This window comes from Homarus americanus, unplaced genomic scaffold (assembly GCF_018991925.1).
Source record: "Homarus americanus isolate GMGI-L3 unplaced genomic scaffold, GMGI_Hamer_2.0 scaffold6317, whole genome shotgun sequence".
In the NCBI taxonomy this organism is placed as follows: domain Eukaryota; kingdom Metazoa; phylum Arthropoda; class Malacostraca; order Decapoda; family Nephropidae; genus Homarus; species Homarus americanus.
The window spans coordinates 12320486-12337941 of NW_024730668.1; the positions used below are offsets into that span (position 1 = coordinate 12320486).

The window sequence follows — 17456 nt, forward strand, 5'->3', positions numbered from 1 at the left end:
GTTGTCTAGAAGGTAGCTGCTCTCATCTGAGTTGGTTCCCATGAGATTTTTTATTTTAGTCCAGAAGGCTTTTGAGTTTCTGTAGTCTGCTTGTGTGTTGGTTATTAGCTGGTTCCATTTCTCGTTGTGTTTTACTTTGCATCTCTCTAGTAGTTCTTCTTTAAGATTTCTATATAATACGGTGATGTGTGGGCTCCAGCCATATGTTTTTATAAATTCATGTAGGTTGGAGAATCTGGTTTGGATGATTTTTTCTTCGTGTGTTAGTTGTACATATGGTAGTGTGCGATATGTGTTTTTTCATGGCTATTGTGATTTTCGAATACCAGGTTTCTAAGGCAATGTCGATCTCGTTGGTGTTTTTGTTGTGGAGAGTTATTGTTTCGTCTGTGTTGAGAGCTGTTTTGAAACTTTCCCAGTTAGCTCTATTAAATGAATATCTTGGTGTCGAGGGAATTTGTATTGGAGGTGTGGAAATAGTTGCTATTATGGGAATGTGGTCACTGGTGCTGGCGGGTCCAGGTTTTATGTGTGTGTGAAAATGGTGGTGTCTGTCAGAATTATGTTGGGATTCCCAGAGTTTCCCGGTGTTATGAATGTTTGAAAGTCTGGGCCTAGTTGTGTAATGCTGCCTTGCTCAATTAGGTTGTGCAGTACTACTCCAGCAGGGTTTCTGTTGTGATGTGTGGCCTCCTTCATTTTTCTCCCAACCCCATTCGGTCCTATCACCACTTGCAAAGGGATGGCACACGGACACGTACTGAACAAGTCAGTTCAGCAGCTCGGTCCAGCGCCTGTCACACAGACAGGGACTGGGCCTGTGAAATCTTAAATAATCCGTAAAAAAAAAAAAAAAATTAGCACCAGAGTATGTAAATATTAAAATTTTATTGTCGTTATGATTAAACAAAATGACAAAAAAAAGAATGAAAATTCTCTTCTGCCAAGTCAAAATAAGTAATACAAGTTTTGTTTAATTCAGATTCCCAACATTATTTGGAAACGTACAATTTATAACAGCTCGCCGTGGCTCCCCTAAATTCTTGCCGTGGCTCCCTTGGGGGCCATGGCCCCCAGGTTGAGAACCACTAGCCTAGGAAGTATGCCGGGCTGTTTCGCCTGGTTAGTTTTAGGAGGTCTTCTGAATGGTAAGTATGATGTTCCTATTATTGTTGGTCCTTTGGTGGTGTTTATTTCTACTGCCAGGAAGTTACCTTGGAAGTTGTCAGTTATTTTGCGTTGAATCGTTCGTTTAATTGCTATTGCTGTCCCGTCATGTAACTTTTCGTAGATATTTCTTTGGTAGACGTGATAATTAAATATTTTTATGTTTTCGTTGTCTTTTCGCCCGTGTGCGTTCATAAGGATGATGTCTGGGTCTATTGTGCTGTATATGTTAATGAGTTCTGTTTCCCTCACCAGGGTCCAGGCAAGAACGTTGTGTTGAATTATCTTTAATGATTTGTTTTGTAAAGTCGAGGATCCCGAGAACTTGGTGCAGGGTGTTTGCTGGCTCGTGTATCTCCTGGCGAGTGTCTATTCCTTTCTTCCTTTAGTCCCATTCTGATTTTCTTAAACTTAGTTACGTCTACCCTTTCAATTTTGTTATATTTGGTGTTTATTAGTCCTGCATTTATCAACGTGTCTATGTAGGAGTCTTCTACCCTGACGTCTTCATAGGTGAATTTGACTGTGCCTTCCTTGATTTCCTGCAGACGTCTATCACTTGATATTGTAGGTGGTGTGCTAACTGAGTAGAAACGGATACCGATCTCATCTCCTAGGTCTGCTGCCTGCACATTGGTTGGTGAAGATGGGGGGGGGGGCATAATGGCCAGTGTGGGATTCTTTTCTTGTTTTCACTTTGGTTGGGTCAGATTTTGCAGGTTGTGGTTTCTCTGTTCGCTGAGTTGTGGAATCTGATGATTTGAGGTGTGGTGTGACTGGTTGGCTGATTGGGTCTATTTCCATGACGTTTTCTTTTATGACGGGTTTGGGTGTTTGCTCCTGTGGTTTAGTTATTCCCAGGCTATTCTCGGTGACAATTTTAAATATTTCTGGTGAAGGGGCGTCGTCTGGGAATTTCACTTCCGGCAGATTATTGGCAGCAAACATTTCCCTGGTCGTTTTTCCAAAGGATTCTGGCTTTGCGATGTTGTTGATGTGTGCATGAATAATAGTAGTTAGAATTGTGAATGGTAATCCTTCGCTCAAATTAAGGTATATAGGTTGCATGAGGGGGGATTTCTTTGCTTTTCTTCAGGACTTTGGAGGTGGTATCTTGCATCTTTGCAATTGCTGCATATGTCTTGTTAGGGTCTGTTTCTATCTTCTTATTTGCCTTTTCTGTTTCTCTCATATTCCTAATTATTTCTTTCCTTGTGGGACAGCGTGCTGCTAGTGTTCTGTGGTCCCCATTGCAATTCAGGCATTTGGGGTTATCCTTGTTGCTACATTCTCTGAATGTGTGGCCCTCTGCTGCGCATTCGGAGCAGAACTTCATATCTTTTTGGGGACTGTTTATTGCTAGATGATTGTATTTGTAGCAGTTCCAACACGGTGTTATTGAGTAAAATTCCTCCTGCTCAATTTGTTGTTTTGATAGGTAGTAGGGCTTTTTGTGCCATGGAGATCTCTCCAAACCTGACTTTCATCATGGTAGGAGCACCACCTCTTCAACTCTAGCCCATGGGTTCCTCTCTTCTATATTGTTAGCAATGTAGCTTGGTGTTTCGTTCAGTATGTTTCTATCTACCCTTTTCATAACTACGGATTTTATTGCACGTAATTGTGGTGGTATTACTGTTTCAAAATCCCGTCCTTTTAATTTCTTTGTTGAGTCGGCAGAGAACATGTTGTCAACGTCCTTGTCTTCCAGGCAAAGGACTATGAATGAGTCCTTTGCTTCAATCAAGGCGGCGAATTTGATATTTAACTGGGCACATAATAGTATGCCCAGTTCCTCCTTGCGTTTTTCGGATACGCCCCCTGGAGGGAGCGTGCCCGTATCCTGTTTCCAGTTGTCCCAGTCATTTGCTTTGGTCGTTCTCCGTGGCATCAGTCTTGTTGTGATTTGACGAAAGTTACGGGCACCCTACCTATTCCAGGCGAGCAACCTAACACAAGAATTACAGCACTCCCCACCGCCACTTGCTGGTCGAGTGGTCGTGGAGTGGTTCCTGTGTCACTCACCCATAAGCCCCGTTAGGGGAACCTACTTCCCTATTGTTGATAAGTGCTCACTTATAGGCGTGAGCTTTATAGTGTACCTATTCCGGGGGGGGGGGTGGAGGATTAAGGAATGCAACCACGGTTACCCAGGAAGGCTCGGCGGAGGGATGGGTTCTGCTCCTACCCCCTTTCGTGTTCAAAAACTCCTAGGGTGGAGGTGAACAGTCGCAGAGGGGACCCAAGGACTAATACACCTCTTGGGTGCAGGTCCCCAGGCCAGAGCGAAAAAGAAGGAAGATCAAAGGAAAGCAGCCACTGGTGCAAGTAACACCAGTGGGATCGCGGCCCAAGTCCGCTGCAGGAAGCCGTTACAGAGCACCCAATCAAGGCCGCCTCTGATCAGGAGTCACCCCTGAACAGTGGGGAAGCACAGAAAGGGCGTTGTCTGGAACGAGCTTCTCAAGTGTAAAAGTAATAGTTAGTGAGGTAGTCGTTAGCGTTCCGGTCGTCAACGGCAAGAGACAGGCTGGCTGGCTTGGCAGTGAAGGGTCTGGAGAGAGGTCCGTTCAGGGCGAAGGCTGGCTGGCGAATGAAATGCTAGTGACAGGGGGGAAGGAGGCTCAGGGGAAGAATAAAGGGAGGATTGAAGTGAATTTTAGGAGGAGAGAATAGGCAGCAGCAACTCGCCTGGACGCGGCTAGGAGGCGGTAGAACAGAGTCAGGTTAGCGTCAGGTGCGTGTTGGGTTGGGCCATGGATTCTCAGTGCTTGGTCGGCTTGATTGTAAGAACATAAGAACATAAGAAAATAAGGAGTCTGCAATAGGCCGGTTGGCCTGTGCATAGCAGCTCCTATCGAGAGTTACTACCACTCTCTATCATCCATGAATCTATCTAGCCTCCTTTTGAAACTTTCCAGAGTTCCCGCACTTACTACAAAGTTGCTAAGCTTGTTCCACTCGTCCACCACCCTATTTGTGAACCAGTTTCTTCCTATCTCCCTCCTAAACCTAAGCTTATCCAACTTGAATCCGTTGTTCCGAGTCCTATCCTGCTCGGATATTATAAGAACTTTATCTACATCCCCTTTATTGATTCCTTTCACCCACTTAAATACTTCTATCATATCTCCCAGCACTCTTCGTCTTTCTAGGGAATGCAAGTTAAGTTTCTTTAACCTATCCTGATATGGAAGGTTTCTAAGTCTCGGAATCATTTTTGTCATTCTTCGTTACACCGACTCTAGTGAATTTATATCCATTCTATAATAGGGGCACCAGAATTGAACCGCATAATCGAGGTGCGGCCTGACTAGCGCAAGATATAGTTGCAATAAGACCTCTGCACTCTTGTTACTTACACTTCTAGATATAAAACCCAATACTCTGTTTGCCTTATTTCGAACATTAACGCACTGTTTTCTAGGCCGTAGGTCCGGGCTTACAAGTACCCCTAGGTCTCTTTCACAAGTCGACTTCTCGAGGTTGATGTTGTTAAGGCTGTATACATTATAAGTATTTGTTCTTCCAATATTAAGTACGCTGCACTTGCTGGTGTTGAATTTCATTTGCCACATTTCAGACCACCCCTGCAGTTTATTTAGATCCTCCTGTAATGCATTTGCATCCTGCCCTGAATTAATTTGCCGCCCTATTTTGGTGTCATCCTCAAACTTGCTTATGTCACTGCTGATCCCAGTATCTAGAAACGTTTATGTAGATTATGAACAAGGTTTGGGCCGTACTGACCCTGGGGAACCCCCACTGGTTACCACAGCCCCCCCTCCAGATTTAACACCATCTACGCTGACCCTCTGCGTTCTGTCGACGACCCATGATTTTATCATCGTAATTTTCGTCATTATCTACTACCGCGAAGACTTTCCTAAAAAACGTTAGCAGATTTGTTAGACAAGATTTTCCCTTTGTAAATCCATGTTGAGAGTCGTAGATTAATTTGCTTTTCTCTAGATGCGATCGGATGCTATCTGCTATAATTGATTCAAAAAATTTCCCCACTACTGACGTCAAACTGATCGGCCGGTAATTTGACGCTGATGCTCTGTCTCCCTTTTTGAATATGGGTACTACATTTGCCTGTTTCCACATGTCTGGCACAACTCCAGTGTCTAATGATTTTGTATATAAGTTTACGAGGGGTCCGCTAATCTGTTCCCTACACTCTTTCATGACTCGAGGAAAAATTTCATCCGGCCCTGGGGATTTTGTTTTCTTTAGTTTATTTATCTTCTTAAGAACATCCTCTTTTCTGACAGTGATATTCTTTAATTTCTCTTCTTCCTTTCCCTTAAATATCAGTTCCACCTCTGGAATTTCATCGCAAATTTCTTCTGTGAAAACTGATAAGAAGTAGCTGTTCAATGCTTTGCTTATTTCTTCACTGACATTTATCACTTCTCCCCTCCCTGACTTTAAAGGCCCAACTTTGTCCTTGACCTTTGTCCTATATACCTGGAAAAATCCCTTGGGATTCGCCTTGGATTCTCTTGCTATTTTGATTTCATAGTCTCTCTTTGCTTTCCTTACATTTTTCTTAACATTCCTAGATAGTTCATTATACCTGTTTCTGAGCTGCTCCTCCCCTCCCTTTAATTTCTTATATATTCCTTTCTTTATTCCTATGTCATGTTTAAGTTTTCTGGTCATCCACCTTGGCTCATTCTTATTTGACCTAATTTTTCTGTATGGTATATTTTGTTATTGTGCTTTATGTAGTATACTAGTGAATATTTTATAGTCATGATCAATTGTTGTGTCATCCATGACCTCACCCCTTCCTACTGTGGACTGACGTGACTGTTCCCAGGTGACCTCACCTAGGTACCTTCTTAACCCCTGATAATCCGCCCACCGAAAGTTTGGGACTCTGACCATATTGTCATTGTTTTTCGTTTCCCAATTTAGGGTGAACCTGATTTCTCTGTGATCACTGTTACCTAGTTCTTCCCCTACTGTGATATCTCTGATAATATTTTCTTTATTTGTTAATACTAGGTCTAATATATTGTCACCTCTAGTAGGTTCTGTAATTAGTTGTTTCAAAAAATTGTCCTGTCCTGCGTCTAGGAAGTCTTCAGATTCATAGTCGCCTACAATGTTGTCCCAGTCAATATTTCTGAAGTTGAAATCCCCCATAATGTATAGGTTGTTATATTTTGCTGCCCTACTCATTTCCTGCCATATGGGCTGTGTGTGCTGTTTTCTTGTGTGGAGGAAATGTCTTGGTCTTCTGTCTTGGTATTCTTCTTAGCTTGATGTAGATTTTCTTCTAACTCTCCTCCTCTTCTTGCTCTCTTGAAGTTTCCATTCATTCGTGTTTGGGTCTTGTTGTTCGTCTTCCGCGTGTCTTATGTCCTCATAGGTGTGGAAGAAGTCGGAGATGGTGAGGTTGACCACGTGGGCTTCAGCTCCACAGGCCTCGTGGTGTTCTTGATTCTGTGTGGCGGGTGTCTTTTCTTGAGTTTTCTTTTCTTTGTTTTTCTTTTCTGCTGGTTTTTTCTTGTCTTGGGAGCTCAGTTTCTTATCGAGTCGAGCCTTGGCTATCCTGCATTCCTCCTTCCATTTCGGGCAGGTCCGATCGGCGGAGGAATGTGGGCCGCCACAGGCAGCGCATTTTTTTACTGTGTTGGGGCAGACCGTGTAGCGGTGTCCGGGGCTGCCGCACAGGGAGCAGGTGTCCTCCTGCGCCTCACACTTGTTGACAGTGTGTCCGTAGTGCTGGCATTTGTAACAGCGTTTCGGTCTGCAGTAGGGCTTCACTGGCACAGTTACCCACGCCAGTTGAGCCTCCTTGGGTAAGGTTGTATGGTGTCCGATGAGGGCAGTGGTGTCGGACAACATCTTCACAACTTGGAGTTGCCCCTTGAGGAGCTCACTCAGCTCTGCTTGGTCCACGTGGGCAATTTCGGCGTGGGAGATTACACCCAGCTTCAGGTTGTCCCACTTGTAGGCAATCATTTTAAATGGAATGACGTTGATGTCTGGGATCTCCGCGAGCTGTACGGGCATACCCTTCTCGGCGAAGGTGATCTTGATGTCACCATAGATCTTCAGTCGTTCCACCTTGGTGACCCCCACGATCTCATTAGTTTCAAAGAACTTCTTGAGAACTAGGAGGTTTAATTTCTTGGGGCAGGTCGGCGTGGTTTTCCTTATATAGGGCCAAAGACAGGCTATGAGGGGGGGAGGGGGGTGGCGCTTAAGGTGTGACAAGCGTGCGTTTCGTTCATGTTTATTTATTTAGTTTCGTATATTAATTTAATACTAGTCCACTTGAATAATATACATATTTATATATATATATATATTTTTTTTTTACAGTGAACGGCAAGGAAGAAGACTTCATTACCCAGGCGTCACAGAGACTCATAAAGGAGACTCACGTGAAATCAGCGCTGGAGGCAGACAAGGGTAGTAATGCACAATTAATTTCTTGGAAAGTTGAAGACTTTACCATAAAAGGAGACAACTACGCCTGTGTTGTGACAAGTATAAAAGTAACTTATCGCCAGGGAGGAAGTGAGCATAAAGCCACATATGTTGCCAAGTGTAACCCATGTAGACAACATGCAACGCTCGATGAATTTGTCCATATGGCATTTGAGAAGGAAGCTGGATTTTACCAAGATTTATTACCACTACTCAACACCGAGCTGATTCGTATTAAACATGAACCATTGCGGGTAGCTCAGTGCCACTTTGTCCATTTGGTCAAGGGCGAAGAAGTAATAATCCTTGGAGACTTACGTCTTGAGGCTTTCAAGATGTTTAGTCGTCAGAAAGGAATGGACAAGGCTCATTCCATTCTGGTGTTGAAGGAGTTAGCAACACTTCACGCCGCTTCGTTGTTAGTTAAAGCAAAAACACCGGAAGATTTAGATGTTAGGTATAAATATCTTCAGAAAGACTTATCTTCTCTTACCGACAACGAGAATGACAAACCGACTATGTTTCAGAAATTTGCTCTTATGTCGGCGAGAATGATAGAAAAAATAGGTGGCTACAATAACGTTGTCGAATGGCTCAAAGACTTTGGACCAAAGGCAAATGATGTCTTCAAGGAACAGGTGAAGAAGACTCCACCATTTGATGTATTGTGTCATGGCGACTGCTGGAACAACAACATTTTGTTCAGGTTTGAACGAATTTCTGTTTTGTTGCTGCAAAGTTTCATTAAAATTCTTCGTCCTTGTTGCAGAATACGTCAATTATTATATGACATGCACATATAAGAACATAAGAACATAAGAATGGAGGAAACTGCAGCTGGCCTATTGGCCCATACTGGGCAGTTCCATTTACACCTAACCCCTATCGCTCATATATCCATCCAACCTATGTTTGAAGCTATCTTCTAAAATCTTCTAAAATCTAAATCTAAAGTTGTCTAATTTAAAACGATTGTAACGAGTTCGCTCCTGGTTGGATAGTTTGAGTACCTTTGTTATATTATTTTGCCCTGACTTCCATTAATACACCTCGATCATCTCGCCCCTCACTCTACTGTACGTTTCTCGAGAGAGTGCAAATTAAGATTCTTTAATCTGTCTCTGTACTCAAGGTTCCTAATGCCCGGAATTAATCGTTTCATTCTCCTCTGAATTCTTTCTAGGGATTCTATGTCCATTCTGTAGTATGGTGACCAGAACTGAACTACGTAATCCAAGTGAGGTCTCACAAGCGCAAGATATAGTTTTAGGATGACCTCGCTAGTCTTGTAACTAACAGTCCTTTGTATGAACCCAAGTACTTTGCTCGCTTTTTTTCGATCAAATACAACATTTTTTTACAGAATTTGATCTTCGGTGTACTAAACAAAATGTACCATATATTGCCAAGTCAACATTTTACTTAAGTTTCTGTCTACTACCTACAAGGAAAAGTTGTGTCTATCCACGACATACTATGTGTGGCTGTTATTAGTAAATTCGTAAGCAAATATTTAATTCACACAAGTCAAGTTAGTACCGTATGCAGTACACGAGAGATTGTACATTAAGGCATGTTTTACTGATATGCGGGCAAAAAAAAAAAAACAGGAAAGAGGGTGTCCCCTGGAGAGCGGGTATCTGCTGGTAGATATAGAAGGTAAGCCAATAACTGATGGCATGTTTATTTCTTGTTTACGTTGAAAATTGGGCGTGCATTACATGTTCTTTGTGATAACCATTTTGTGTTTGTATCGCTTCCAACAGAGTCGCTAAATACTTATCACTATACGTTACAGGTCTTCATCAACAGTATTGCATGTAGTACTAATCCTTTCTTCAATTCTGCAACGCGATGCGGCCGAATTTTCAAAAAGCACAAAAAAATGTTATCGCAGTGTTTAAATCTGGGCTACAAGGTGTCTATGAAGTTCCACTCCACAGTTTTTCACTTTGGGAAATCTTTGCTAAATCTCTCAGTTATTATACATGAGACCAATCTCAACTTTCTTCATGAGATATTAATATATATTGCTGAGTTGTAGCTAATCTTAAGGGAGTGGGACACGTAGCTACATCCCGTGTATTCTTGTTACCAGAAAGAGTAATTAAAGATGAATGAGGTGTTTCAACAATCATAATTGCAATGAGATTTATGAAAAAGGAGATGCTGAAGAAACATTGAGCTACAGCACTAGAAGAGATAATAATAGGGAATGGCTGGTAAAAAACGCAAGATAACCAAAGAATTAGAAGGATACCTGAATTAATTGGTAAGATAAGGAAAGTAAACATGGCTGAATAATCTTAAATAATGATTGAAAGAAAATAGTTGCATGTGGGGAGGGTTGAAGAAGAATGAGGGCAGTGTAACGAGAGCAAATCTAAAAAGTACAGCTAATGAAGGAGTCCACGTGAATATAAGCTGAAAGTGTGGAATGATGAAAAAACAAAGGGATATATAGAAATTAAAACGAAGTTAGTGTGAATTAAAGTAGAAGAATTAGCTTCGTATAAAGTTTTAAAGAGAGCCAGAATCAATACCCAAAACAAGTAAGTAAAATAATAAAGCCGTTTAAATAAATGAAAATAACTTTAATATAAAAAGATTACAAGATTGTGAGAAATATGGATAGAATCACTGTCGAAATGTAAAATATGAAAATTTCAATGATTGAATAGATAACATCAATAGATTATATGGCAGAATGGAGCGCATCAGAGAGAGAAAACGCGCATAGTTCCCATGCACTAAGGATGCATGTAGAAAAATGTGGTGGAATAATCCTTTCAGGTACAGTAAAGTACATCAAGCACTGTGTGTTGTAAATGGAAGGTACGTGGATCAACGTTTCCACGATCAGCAATGTGAGAAGAAACTGTTTAGGGTACTTACAATATCTGAATAGATCATATGTACGAGATGACAGAAAGTAATATGTTTATCTGCATGTGTGTGTGTGTGTGTGTCAGTAAGAATGTATTAGTTATTTTGTCTCATTTTGAAAATAAAAAGAATCAAGAGGAATAATATGAAAGTTGCAATCAGAATAGTGTAAAATTAATTCACAAAATATTATAAGTGAAAGTATTAGATACTCTAAGAGAACTGTGAGTGGCACAAACGGTCGTTGACTTTATAATGTTATTATTGGTCTTCAAGATTATGAGAGATAGAACTCTGTTAAAAACGACACTGAGATTCATCCGTGGCGCTGACATCTAGCCAGGTTTGACCAAATTTTCTTCACTTTGCTCAACTTTGTTGTATCCGACTGTGCACTATTACTTAGTACACAGATATATACATATATATATATATATATATATATATATATATATATATATATATATATATATATATATATATATATATATATATATATATATATATATATATATATATATATATATATATATATATATATATATATATATATATATATATATATATATATATATATATATATATATATATATATATATATATATATATATATATATATATATATATATATATATATATATATATATATATATATATATATATATATATATATATATATATATATATATATATATATATATATATATATATATATATATATGTAGTGATGATGAATGTTGTTATATGTAGTGATGATGGGTGGTGTTATATGTAGTGATGATGGATGGTGTTATATGTAGTGATGATTAGACAATAAAATAATAACAGTTTAATGCTAAAAATATATACTTTGCTGTACCGTTGTAGTGGAACTTACATACACCGTTAATGAACTGTTGATGGAAGAAGAAGTTTTGGGAACTGAATAGTGAGACAATGTGGAGCCTCCCGGAGAGTGGCGTCCTACCGTGGCCTAGCGAATGAGCCGCCCGAACCAAACTTGGCACGGAAAGCAAGTGTCATGTGGGGATCTCAAAAAAACTCCAACCAATCCGATCCGACACACCCAACCCGACCCGACCCGTTAAACTACACAGAGGTTGAAAAGTCGTGTCACATCCCACGTATTATAGGTAATTTTATCCTTATATATACTACTACACGTTCACTACAACACCCGTACTACACGTTCATTACAACACCAGTACTACACAGTCACTACAACACCCATACTACACGTTCACTACAACACCATTGGACCCCAGGTCGCCTCTCAACCTCGCTCACAATAAGAATCCAGTGTGCAACATCAAAAAAGGCAAAACTCTTAGAAAAATGCAGCACATCGTTTGGGATGAATGCCTCAAGGCATCATACCTTTCGAGAAGTGTTCAGACACCCACCCTATCCACAAACATGAGGGTACATCTACAAGGAGATCAGGATGCTGGACGATTTGCAAACCTTCTACTACAGATTGGGAATGGAACTTTCCCTGTTTAGTCAGAAGGACAAATAATCATTCCTTAAGGATGTGGAAATGTTGTAAAGTCCTCAACTGAGCTCACTAACATGGTCTACCCAAACATTATCCACCACTACAAGGATCACAAGTGGCTGCGTGAACGCGCAATTCTGGCACCAAAGAATAAAACAGAGGCTGAAATCAACATGACTCTACTGAGACAGCTTCCAGGCAGTGAGACCTCATTCAAATCTGTTGATACAGTAATCGACCAGGACCAAGCAGTCCAGTACCCTGCAGAATTCCTTAATTCTTTAGAGCCCGCTGGAATGCCTCCTCACCACCTCACTCTCAAGATTGGAACTCCTATAATGCTCTTAAGAAATCTTGAACCACCAATCCTCTGCAATGGCACAAGACTGGTGGTGAAGAACATGATGCCACATGTACTGGAAGCTACTATACTGACAGGAAAAGCTAAAGGAGAGGACGTTTTTATACCAAGGATACCTCTCATCACCACTGACCTGCCATTTGAGTTCAAGCGACTTCAGTTCCCGGTTAAAGTGAGCTTTGCCATGACCATCTACAAAAGCCAGGGACAGTTCCTAACGATGGTTGACCTAAGCCTGGTGTTTCCTTGCTTCTTCCATGGACAGTTCTATGTTGGATGCTCCAGAGTGGGAACTGGCAAAAATCTGTACATACTTGCTGCTAATGGCAAAACCAAAAATGTGGTCTACCTTAATGCACTACAGTGAGACAATGTGGAGCCTCACGGAGGGTAGTGTCCTACCCTGGCCTAGCGAAAGAGCCGCCCGGAGGGCGGCGATTCCGCTAGTAATCTATATAAACGATCTAGATACTAGGATCAGTAGTGACATTAGCAAGTTTGCGGATGACACCAAAATAGGGCGGCAGAGTAATTCAGGACAGGATGCAAATGCACTACAGGACGATTTAAATAAACTGCAGGAGTGGTCAGAAAAATGGTAAATGAAATTCAACACCAGCAAGTACAGCATACTTAATATTGGAAGAACAAATACTGTTAATGTATACAATGTTAACAATATCAACCTAGAGAAGTCGACTTGCGAAAGAGACTTAGGGGTACTTGTAAGCCCGGACCTACGGCCTAGGAAACAGTGAGCTAATGTTCGAAATAAGGCAAACAGAGTATTAGGTTTTATATCTAGGAGTGTGAGTAATAAGAATGCAAAGGTCATAATGCAATTATATCTTGCGCTTGTCAGGCCGCACCTCGACTATGCCGTTCAGTTCCGGTGCCCTTATTATAGAATAGATATCAAATCACTGGAGTCGGTACAGCGAAGAATGACGAAAATGATTCCGGGACTTAGAAACCTTCCATGTCAAGATAGATTAAAGACACTAAACTTGCATTCCCTAGAAAGACGATGAGTGTGGGGAGATATGATAGAAGTCTTTAAGGGAGTGAAAGGAATCAATAAAGGAGATATAGATAAAGTTCTTATAAGAGAAGGATAGGACTCGTAGCAGCGGATTTAAGTTGGATAAGTTTTGGCTTAGGAGGGAGATAGGAAGAAACTGGTTCACAAATAGGGTGGTAGACGAGTGGAAAAAGCTTAGCAACTTTGTAGTAAGTACTGGGACGCTGGAAAGTTTTAAAAAGAGGCTAAATAGATTCATGGACGATAGAGAGTGGCTGTAACTCTCAACAAGAGCTGCCCTGCACAGGCAGTTTCTTCCATTCTTATGTTCTTAAACGTTAAAATTCTGAAAATTTTCAAGGTTTTTTTTTGGGGGGAGGGGGGGCAAGGATTAACCCACCCAGCCAGGCACAGGTCACAGACCCACATCGGGGCTTAGATTCGTAAAATATGGACGAATCATTCCAGTTAATGGTGTGACCTAACTTGCTAACAGCTGAATTATCTTGGGCATATCTTATGTCATTTTTATGTTCAACTAACCTTGCAGGATAAGACCCTCCCTGTCTGACCAACTGTACTGTACACTTTATCACAACCATTACACAATAAGGTATAAACTACAAGTTTGGCCCCACTTCATAATTTTTGGGTAAATAATAAAAACATATTTTTTTAAACATTGTTGGGTTGACGGTAAGTTTTTTTTTTCTAGTGAGTGTTTATGAGCGGTGGAATCCGAGATATTATGATAATTTGCTTTAGCCGCAATCAGTAAAACCAAAACAGAATTACTTGATTGTTCCTTGCAACCCGTCAAGTATAATGCCTTTGAGTATGTATTAGCTTCTGATAGATATACAGGGTGATTCAGCAAAGAGTACATTAAACTGGAAGAATAAATCCTTGAATAATTCTACAATGTCTCTATGGTAAAATGTCAGATTCTGCATATGCCCACGTGTTTGTGACAGGTGCGAGCAAATTAAACATAGTCCAGACATTGAGGCAGTAGGGGGCAACTTTGAACATTTCCTTTAGGTTGTAACATAGAGGGGTCACACTGTAGAGATCTGTGAATAAATGATTACAAAACCCTACGAGGGTTTCACACCAAATTCACTCTCATTAATACAACATCTTAAATGTATTGTAACATAGAAACTATGCAGAATCTGACATTTTACCATAGAGACATTGTGGTTTAGAACTATCCAAGGATTTCATCCTCCAATTTAATGTACTCTTTGCTGAATCACCCTGTACGTATGCGTATGGCCGCTAGCAGCTACAATGAAGATTTAATTTTCAAAATAGGCATTCTGATATAAGGTATAAATGGACGCCTTTAAAGATTATAATGGATTACCAAAACAATATCAAATAGATATGTGTAAAATAAGAAAATGATAATTACATTGTTATCACGAAGGGAGGAAAAACTGCAATTCGCAATTACCCAGCATATGTGGATAAGGCACCTAACTTATTATCTGATACTGACATGTGTAAGTTGTTGAAAATGTTTAACATTTAATCGTTTTCTTATTTTCACAGTTATATTAAGTAGCTTCAGGTTAACAAAGAAAATAGTTTTAATTTTCTGGCTTTATCCATTGATGCTTCATCATTTGATATAATATCTGTAAAGTTCATCAATGTTGATCTATCAAAGAAGATACACACTTACACATCAATTGATTGCATTATTCAACTGTTACTTTCTATGAATTAATAAACAGGTTCTTTTTTTATCATCTTTTACTAAAACGTACAGTATCGCAAATTTTACAATGCATAATTTTGTTTTTATCTATTTGTGTTAAGTGGAAAATTTGGGGATCTACAGTACAGTCAGGGATTAACAAAAGTGAACATGATTCGTTCATATTCAAGGAGGATGAGCCCTAATAAAGTAATTCATCCAGGAGTCCATCAATGAGTGAGTCGGTTGGTGTTTCAGTAAGTTAGAAATGATATTTAGGGGGGAGGGAGTAAATTTTACAGCTAAAATAGCATAAACAACTGTAATGAAGTGTAAAAGTGCTGCCCATAAATATCCATTTCAGGTACGACAAGGCAGGTGTTCCAGTCGATGTAAGGCTACTGGACTTCCAGCTATGTCGCAAATCTTCACCAGCCACCGACTTAAACTACTTCACATACACCAGCCTCGAGGGCCCCAATAGAAAGGACAACCTACAAACCTTCTTAAAAACTTATCATGACTCCTTCACCAAGGTGTTGCAGAATGCCGGGGCCCCTGTGCCCTTCACTCTTGAGGAACTTCGTCAGGAATATCATAATAAGAACCTGTTTGGTCTTCTGATTGGAATTATGATTCTTCCTTTAGTGGTCAGTGAGTCCTCAGAGGCACTAGACCTATCTAAAGCAAAGGGCCAGAAATTTTTGGAAGAACACCTAGAAAGAATGACGAATCAACTTCATAACCCAGTTTCCCGGTCTAGATTCCTTTCAATGTTCGAAGACATGATAGAGTATGGCATAATATCTTAGATATTACCCTTAAACAAACTGAAAGAACACGTTCAACTCTGGCCAATACCTACCAGCTAATCAGGAAATAGTTCCTTACAACTGATACAAACTATGTAGCTATTCTTCTTATGTACAGTCACCCACACTTCCACCGGGTACAGTTAGTTTTGCCAATCCTTTTTCTCCATGACGTGTGAATCCAGAGAGTATCGAAGTACTGATTTCGAAGCGCTCACGAGAGAGGAGGAGAAGGGGTAAGGTTCGGGGGATAACAGGGATCGGTGTGTGAAGGGGTGAGAGGGTACAGGTGTTAAAGAGGGATATGGCTTAGGCCGGTAAGAGGACTTTCGCAGCTACCAGGCAGTATTAAATTAGAAAAATATATTAGGAGTAGAATGTGTTGCTACATACTAGGGAAGTATTCCAAGCTCACTTAAATCCAAATTGGGATTCAAGTGACAATTTTACACATAAAGGGACTCAACACACACGGAGGCCTAACGTTATCAGCATTTAAGCCAAGGCTACATACAGTATTTAATGTTGATTTATCGGACTTCCCACAATCAATATATTGCCTGAAAGACTGTGCTCTACATTTAACAACAAAGAAAGAGAGAGAGAGAGAGAGAGAGAGAGAGAGAGAGAGAGAGAGAGAGAGAGCATAGTTGGCTTTCGTAGTATTTCACTTTTAACATATACTGACACTGAGAGTCAAAGTATCAATAGACTATAACTTCCAACCAAATGCATTATTTGACCTGGATTATGAAACCATCGAACTGGTGGTTAATAAAATTGAAGGAAGTTTACCCCTGTACCCCGTCAACCCCTCACACGCCGGCCCCAATCATCCTCACTCGTGGGCGCTTCAGATTCATGTTTCGATACTCCCAAGATTCACACATCATAGAGAGAGAGTATTGGCCACACTAACTGAACCAGGTGGAAGTGTGTGAGGGAACACACACGTGGGGACCAGACAAAACACAATAGAGTATTTAAACAGACCTCGCTTGATCTGACTGATGAAGGTGAAGTGACCTCATACAAGATAATATTTCTTATGTCAGATCATGACAAAGCATAATCACAAGTTTGAATGTTCCCTTTGATATTACCTTTATTCCTCATAGTACTGAATTCAGTTATATGTCTGTCAACAAAAGAATGACGTAACATTATAATGCAAGTCGTACACTTATCAACTGTGTAATTATGGACCCTTATATTATGAACTACCAGTATACAGTAATATATGTTTTATATACATGTTATATAGCTTCAATGTCTGTTTCTATTAATTGTTTGGGTATCAACCAATATCTATATATAAAGTGTCTGGCTTCACCAATACCGAATTCGCAGCCAGTGTGAGTCACCAGCAGAAAGACAATTACCCATACTCATGCCAAATATTTATTTGCAAAACTTTCCATGCCCTAAAAACATTTTGGTGTATAGTGGATCCCATGTTATTGACCTGACCTGATGTTATGTAAGGTCACCTTTTGTATATAAGTCTCTCTCAGTCCCTGTATATTCAATTGGGTCTGAAGATGTGGGAGTGGGAA

At 40.3% G+C, this 17456-nt stretch overlaps 1 protein-coding gene across 1 annotated transcript in view; it reads left to right on the forward strand.

The window, feature by feature from the left end:
- LOC121867237 overlaps positions 1-17456 on the forward strand; it is a 45135-nt gene extending 27679 nt beyond the window's left edge. Inside the window, exons 2-3 of the mRNA XM_042367089.1 lie at positions 7510-8323; positions 15453-17456. Coding sequence (XP_042223023.1) covers positions 7510-8323; positions 15453-15900 — 1262 coding nt within the window. The 3' untranslated portion in view covers positions 15901-17456. The remainder of the gene's footprint in view (positions 1-7509; positions 8324-15452) is intronic.